This window comes from Hibiscus syriacus, unplaced genomic scaffold, assembly GCF_006381635.1.
Source record: "Hibiscus syriacus cultivar Baekdansim isolate YM2019G1 unplaced genomic scaffold, ASM638163v2 tig00116989_pilon, whole genome shotgun sequence".
Classification (NCBI taxonomy): Eukaryota; Viridiplantae; Streptophyta; class Magnoliopsida; order Malvales; family Malvaceae; genus Hibiscus; species Hibiscus syriacus.
The window spans coordinates 5,307,074-5,314,778 of record NW_024063508.1 but is presented as its reverse complement, the minus strand read 5'-3'; the positions used below and the strand labels follow the sequence as shown (position 1 = coordinate 5,314,778).

Genomic DNA, 7,705 nt, shown 5'->3' with positions numbered 1-7,705 from the left:
ATTCTGTTATGCAAATTGCATGAAGAATCTGGCATCATGTTCTTTGTATTTAATTATTGCCATAATCTAGTGGTCTGAGATTAAGACCCTTATTAAATTCGGGTATTGAACCAAATGAGACCCGATAATGATCCAAAAATATAATAGCAACCATGATTGACTTGAAGCAATAACGCCAAAGAAAACTGTTCTAGATTTCTCCATCTCATGGTAAAGCGAACTTAAAATGTATTAGCTCTAAGTTCCCCAAGTATTTGAAGTCCTTCAAGAGAGAATATAATCCTCAAGCCGAAGTCCTAATGTTGAATCAAATATGAAAGACACAAATACTTCAAGAAACAAAAACATGGCACATAATAATAACCTGTAAAATCCAGACCAGATCCAATAATTCTCAGCTCACTAAACATGGGTCCTTCTGAGAAGAAACAAGAGTCCAAGTACCTCCAAAGGCCAGCCATTGCACAGTAAAATGCTGGCATTTACAGCTACGCATCTCTTTATTTCTCTTAAAATAGGTTTTCAAATTTCATGGCAATATCCAATTGCCCCTTTGAATGTCACTTACCTGCTATGTTACTATACAGAGATCTAAAAACATAAATACTATCGAATCCGGGGTTACAGATCACATGAGCCATGACATTTTTTGCAATTGAAGTGATGATTAACTTGACAGCATATGCACAAAAGAGAATTTAATCATGTGGTAATAGATCAACCAAATCATACCCACTTCGTTTCAATCTTAAAAACGCAAGCTCTTGCATTTTCTCTGCCACAGAAAAGTCTGCCCAAAGGGATAACAGAGAAAGTTGGAGTCATTCAAAACATGCCAGATGGGTGTCTTGATCTGTTCTTCAGCCAAAGTTCGTATACTTCCATTGCACAAACAATTACCATCCAAGTGATCCCTCTATTCTCTGCTTCCAAATTTTATTTTACACCCTAAAACAAGGGATTCTAGAATATGAAGAAAATAGAGAAAAATGGTATACATTATACATAGTATCCCTAAACATGTAGGAAACAGAATTAACAGATTCTGCCCTGCTGCTCCGATAACTTACACCATTTAACAGTGACTAACGGCATAAAGAAACCTACTCAAAATCGTTTTCGCTTCACTTGTGACACATCTTCGATTCCATCATCTTGCCAATTTTGACCACCATGCCTGAAATTTCCTTCGTGATCCTCAATGTTTCGTGCCCTCCTAGGAGGAGCATTCCCTGATCGCTTTTTGATCCGTCTATCAAATTCTCTTTCCCTCACAGTTCCTCTTTCATGCAACTCTGAATCATCTTCTGGACAGAATCTAAATGATCTAGGGCCACCCTCAGTATTAAGATGAAAATTCTCACTATCAGTAACACTATAAGGAGCCCTAAAAGGACGAACAGGTCCTCGCCTATCAGCATACCTCCTCCTCTCTTCACCATTCCCATCATTTCCAATCTCATGAAACCTGCCAGATTGCATAGGCCCACCGAAGTAATCATCACCGTCATTCCTTTCTCGAGGATCAAGATCCAACCTTCTGTTTCTAAGTAAAACCCGCCCTGACAGGCTCCTATTAGAGATGCCAGACCTTGGATGACCATGATCTCGATCAGGATCTATGTCCCTCAAATCTTTAGATGGTCGAGACAAATATGAAGGAGATTTGTGTCTTCTGATACCCATATCTCCATTAAAACAAGGACGATCAGGTGACCTTATCCTCTCCATCCTGTAAATTGGTGGAGATCTTCGAAGAGGTAATTCCAAAGGCCCTCCAAATCCATCAGGTGATCTCCTCCTGAGAGAAGACCATGGACTAGGAGAACGAGTTCGTGGTCTGGTAGGAGACTTTGAACAAGTTCGTTGAAGGCCCCTTCTCTGAACAGTAGTAAATTCCCTATTCCCCCTCACAAAAGGACCGTCTAATCCATCAAATGAAGGTTGGCAGCGCGCAAACATTGGGTTTGTGTGATCATCATCAGCAAAACCTCTCATATGCCTCAATCCAACTATTTCAGATCCATCTTCACCAATGCATCGACTTGGACTAAGATTTCTCGGAATTCTGCGAACCATTTGAAGCCCGCGTACTGCAGGTCCATCTCTCCCACCAGGAGACCGCCTCCTTGGGGGTAACTGGGGGAAAATTGATGAATCATTCAAGATCTTTCTCCCACCTCTTCCTGTACCAAAATATGCAACGTCTTTCCCATTATTATAGCCACTAAAGTTTAGATCTGCATCTGAAACAGCAGATGCATATTTATTTCTCACTATGCGAAATTCTGTAGGACCTGCAAAGTTACAATCTGAATCCTGATCACCGTGCAGGGTGACTATCCGACTGGAAATCCTACCTCTTCCACACATAAAATTCATTCTATTATTTCTGGATGGATGAACATGATCTCTCTCTCTTGGGAATCTATGTGAACTGTCAGCACAAGCTTCATCTCTGTGGGTAAACATTGTCAGAAAAAAGAAAAATTATAACAGACATTTATTACTCATCGAATGAAATAAACAAACTGAAATAAAACAGAGCAATGATAAAACATGATAATCACCTCCCTCGAGGATGCAACTTATCTCCTTCCAGGGCAACATCAGGCAGCCTCTCTCTTCCTACTTGTGACTGCAATGCCCTGCCTGAAATAGATCTTGTTCTACCAGGAGATGACAGATTAGATGCTCGAGGCAAGTTTATAATTCGATTCCTACCTCCATTGTCAACATCTTTACCTGCATCATCAACATTTGAAAATGCTTCTAGCTTTGGTAAAATAGACTTGATTTTTCCTTCTGAGCTTCTGGCAGCATCTGCACCTTGAGCAATGGTCGCTGAAGTACCCTGGCTTGTATCAGAGAATTGAATAGATGTTTGTTCTCCCTCTTGCCCTTTAACAGTATCCTTTACAGATACATTGGGCAATTTTCTTGGTAAGGCTTTAATAGGTCTCTTTTTGTCAACTTGACTAGAAGGCATCTCAACAGTAGACGGTTCTTGCATAAAGACCTCTTTATCAGCTTCGGTAGTCAAATCCTCATAGACAGATGTGTCAATGCATTCATTGGTATTATCATTACCTGTTAATCCAGGGTCTTCTCTTAGATCTTTTTCTCCGAATGAGGATGAAGATGGATCTACAAAATCCTTAAAGGCAGTCTCCCCATTATTTCCATTTCCTGTCTCTTTCTTCTCACATATTGGAACTTCTATCCTGGGGTTCTCCACAGGTTCCCTGACCTCACCATCTTCGAAGTCATCTTCTTCTCTACGGTCATGATCTATACCCACAACAACAGCTAATTCCTGTTCGTCATCCAACTCATAATCAGAACCATATGACTCTTCCTCTAAGACATCACCCAATAAATTAATTTTTTCCTCATCACTAGCGGAACCCTCAACCAACCCCCGTGAATCAGGCAGTTGTACATCCATGGATTTCAGTCTGCAATGATCAGGGTCTTCAACCTTCGTACTATGGGAAGTAGAGTTATCTAGTGTGCCAGATACGTTTGATTCATTAACATCAAGCCCAGTAGAATAAATTATTTTAGAAGCAACCCGGCCATCATCAACGGTCTCAGTTTCTTTAGCTAGCATTTGCTCATCGGATTGATTCATTTTCCCATCCATTCTCTCTTGTGTTTTCTTGCTACTCTCACAAACTGGTTCAGGTTTTACGGACATAGAATTAACTGAATTTAAGGTACTAAGAGTTGAAGATTTTAATGTTTCTGAACTCAGCTTTTCATTTTTTTCAGACATCACCTGCGCGATACTTGACAAGACCATAGGTTCAGAAATTCCAGCAGAAACACCCCTTGCGCTCTCATCGTGTGGTTCTGATTTTACAGGATTGTAGTTAACCATGTTCGACTTGCAAGCAGGTACTGGTTTCCCAGTTGAACTGATATTTGCAGCAACTTCGCCTGAAACAACTTTAGCTGATGAACCTGACAGTATTTCATTGGGGTTCAAATGAAGATAAGGAGTAGCGAGGCCCAAACAAAGTGAATCCTCAGATCTATACTGCTGGCTAGATGGTACCCATAACATTTCAATTTTGGCTCTGCGCTCAATTTCTTCACGAATTTGCTGCTGTGCAGGCATGCTTGCAGCAGCCATTCCAGCTGAGCAAATTACCGGCTTTATATCATCCATATGATTTGTCATTTTACTTGTACCATCATCACCAGGACCTTCCCAAGAATCCATTGTCATATTCAAATCCCAGTTTGTTCTATTAGCAAGCATATTAGCACCCTTAGTATTAGTCTGGACTTCTGTACTTTTCAGTTCAGCAATGCAGTCTGCTTTGCTTAAAGATAGATTCAAGGGAACAGGTTCTTCCTTTTCCTGATTCTGAAAACCTTGCTCATTATTTGCACTAGCCGTAGCTGAAAGATAATCCCCTAGACCTAAAGATAATCCAGGGTTCCCAGGAACTTCCGGTAATTGTGATCCTAGAGTCCCATCTACATTTTTCTGACTATACGTATCTTTCCCCATGTTAATGGTGAGAGAATCATTGCTTACCAAGTCCAGTTCAAGTTTTGCTGATATCCTCGGGGTATTTTCGGATGCTCCAGTTGCCATGAGCCTCCCTTTTCTGTTGATATCAACCAAAGACCTAGAGTGAACTGCAAAACTTTGTTCTTCAACTTTTACACTAAGCAGATTAGTATTACCCTGCACCATGCTACCATTTGTATCATCCGAAGCACTCTTCTCTTTATCTAGTACAAATTTCTCACTTGCTTCAGAACAGCTAGAAACACTACCCAAGACACTTCCAGCAACACTACTAGCAGTAGGATTTTCCACGGCCCTATCAGCAATCAAACCAGCTGTAACACTAATAGCAGTAGAACCCATTGCAACACTGGAAGCATTAAAGCTTTCTGCAACATTATCAGCATTCAAACCAGCTTCAACACTAACAGAAGTAGAACTCATTGCAACACTGGAAGCACTAGAACTTGCGGCAACACTACCAGCTGCAGCACTAATAGTTGTAGAATTCATTGAAACACCAGAAGCATTAGAACATGTGGCAACACTAGTATAACTCGTTGCAACACCAGAAGCATTAGAAGTTGCAACAAAACTACCACTATCCAGACTTGCCGTAAAACCATCAGCCTTTATAACATTGGTTTTCGAACTCCCTGCAATGTCACTGGCGTTCGAACTGGATAATACACCACTGGTATGTGAACTCAATAAAACATCAGTTGGGTCTGAACTCGCTGCAACAATAGTATCAGTCGAAACAGTTGAACCTCGAAGTAGACTAGAAAATCCTTTCTGCTCCAATTCGTTTTCAGTGGGCAGCGAAGGCAAATTTTCAGCTGATTGAGAAGGTGACAAAATAAAGGGAAACCTTCTTTTCTTTATAGGAATACCTGCAGTGTATTCACTAAACTGCCCAACACTGGGTTTAACCCCAACCTACCAACAAAACATAATTAAATCAAAATTCACACAAAAACAAACAAAAATATAGCAACTCTTTCACTTAGCTTAGGTTCTACTAACTGAAGAGGTCAAATTAAAAATCACCTCTTCATTTCCAGATACCGGCATGATCAGCAATATTTGGCTTCACAAATTGAAGCCTCTCTCCTCTTCACAGCTTTTAGATGAAAATTAACTTCCAAATTCCAATAAAACAACTACGGAAATCAGTTTCTATTCAAAATGTGAAATCCCCAAATTGAAACCAGTTCGTTTCTTATTGTCTACCTAAAAACCCTACAAGAAAAGCAGTGAGAATTAACCTGCAACTGCAAGCAAAAAATTGGTTTCAGATTGATCAAATACTCTACAACTAAATAAGTAAATCAGACATTAACCATATTTTAACCCAAGTTAAAAAAAGTATCAAATTGACACATAAAAACAAACAAATAAATAAAATTCAAAGCAACTAGAATAAGACTCAAATTTTCTAAATCCAATCAAAATCTTAAAGCAAACAGATCGTTTCTTGCACTGAAGTCGAACAATAAAACGGAAAACAGATAAGAAAATCATGAAAAGACGAATCTAGTCATAATATTAAAATAACAGAAACACAATCTAATATTTGAGAAACGAAATTAAAAAAAGGGTTTCCAGGAAGAAGCTCATGAAATCAAAATCAAGCAAGAAAATTTGACCGAACAAAAATATTAAAAAAATAGAAAATTAGGGTAAAAAGATCTATGAAATTAAAGAAAAAAATTACCTGATCAAATAAGAGAGGGAAAAGAGAGGCCTGAAGCTTAAACCAAATGACAACGAACCTTACTATCCTAGGGCTTGAGCGATTGCTTCTTTGCCTTGCACTTGGCATTATTATATAGAAAAAAAAACTATATTTTATTATAAAAAAATATTAATGATTCGATAAGTCTTCGTCAAGATTCGAGACACGAAACCCAATCAACGATGGACACGTTTAAAGCCTTTACATAAAACTTAGGGTAAATTACTCATTTAGTGCATAAATTATCTGTTTTGATTCATTTTAGTATCTATATTTTTAACTTTTTTAAAATAATACCTAAAGTTTAGTTTTATTTCATTTTAGTACCTTTTTTCAAAATTCAACATTAACTTTTGAAAACAAATTGAAAGTTTAGGTACTAAAATGAATCAAAATTGATAGTTTAAGTACTCAACGCGTTAAGTTTTTAACAATTTTGCATTAAAATGAAACAATAACTAACTTTTTGGTAAAGTTTGAAAAATTTAAAAGTTTAAGTATTAAAATAGACCAAAATTAATAGATTAGATACTAAATATATAGTTTATCCCGAAACTTAGCGCGACGTCACTATACCATAATTCCTCCAGTTGCATTTGCCGACATTTTTTCCCCTCTCGGTGGGCCGGGCTAATTGCTACTTTGAATATAACCACCGTAAAATATATAGATAAATAATATCGTTATCACATAATTTTATTAATTTAAAATGTATTAATTAATTAATAGATTAATAATTTATTAATTTAAGTTTAATACAAAAATAAGTACCTAAATTATGCCTCGAAAAAAAAATTAACGCATATAGAATTTTTCATTAAAAATAGGTGTCTAAAGTTTTCGTTATACTTTTAGGTGTCTACTGTTAAAAAATTGTTAAGTGACACGTGTAATATCTATATTTTTAAAAAAATATTTTTAAATAATATTTTATTTTTAAAAAATTAAGACATGACACGTGTCACTTAACAATTTTTTTTAAAGATAGATATCTAAAAGCGTAACGAAAAAATTTTATGCATCTATTTTTAACGAAAAAAATTTTAAACACCAAAAATCAATTTTGAGTATAATTTAGGCACTTGTTTTTATATTTAGCCTTAATTTAAAGAGATAGTTAATGCCCTTGGTTATTATAACAAAATGGAAGTGAATCATCTATTAAATTATCCGAGTGAAATTGTTTAAAGGTTCAAAGTTTTAAAATAGCTAGTGTTAATGAAAATCATATTGAGGATAAATCTGTAAATGATACAACAACTTTGCAACTAATTACGGAGAAGGAAGTACGCATAACAACAACAATTCTTCATTTTTTTTTTGTTGTAGTATGAGAACATAACATTAAAACTTTTAGATGCAGAAAAAAAAATTAGAGATAAAATATAACTAAATTTAAATTTTAAGAAGTAAACAAAAATAAAATCATATTTTACAAAGTT

At 36.5% G+C, this 7,705-nt stretch overlaps 1 protein-coding gene across 6 annotated transcripts; it reads right to left on the bottom strand.

Moving 5' to 3' along the window:
* Positions 1-971: 971 nt before the first annotated feature.
* Positions 972-6,315, bottom strand: LOC120193117. 6 transcript variants are annotated; one of them, XM_039195719.1, is made up of 5 exons: positions 6,243-6,315; positions 5,576-5,799; positions 2,571-5,464; positions 2,298-2,458; positions 972-2,186 (listed from the first exon to the last, which is right to left on the bottom strand). In XM_039195719.1, the coding sequence occupies exons 2-5, from the start codon at positions 5,597-5,599 to the stop codon at positions 1,108-1,110; spliced, it is 4,158 nt and encodes a 1,385-aa protein (XP_039051650.1). In that variant the 5' UTR covers positions 5,600-5,799; positions 6,243-6,315; the 3' UTR covers positions 972-1,107. The 6 variants fall into 6 exon arrangements, with proteins under 6 accessions (XP_039051650.1, XP_039051651.1, XP_039051648.1 ...); XM_039195720.1 differs by having other exon boundaries at positions 972-2,240; positions 2,361-2,458; XM_039195717.1 differs by having other exon boundaries at positions 972-2,458; positions 2,571-3,006; positions 3,091-5,464.
* Between the last annotated feature and the right edge of the window lie 1,390 nt (positions 6,316-7,705).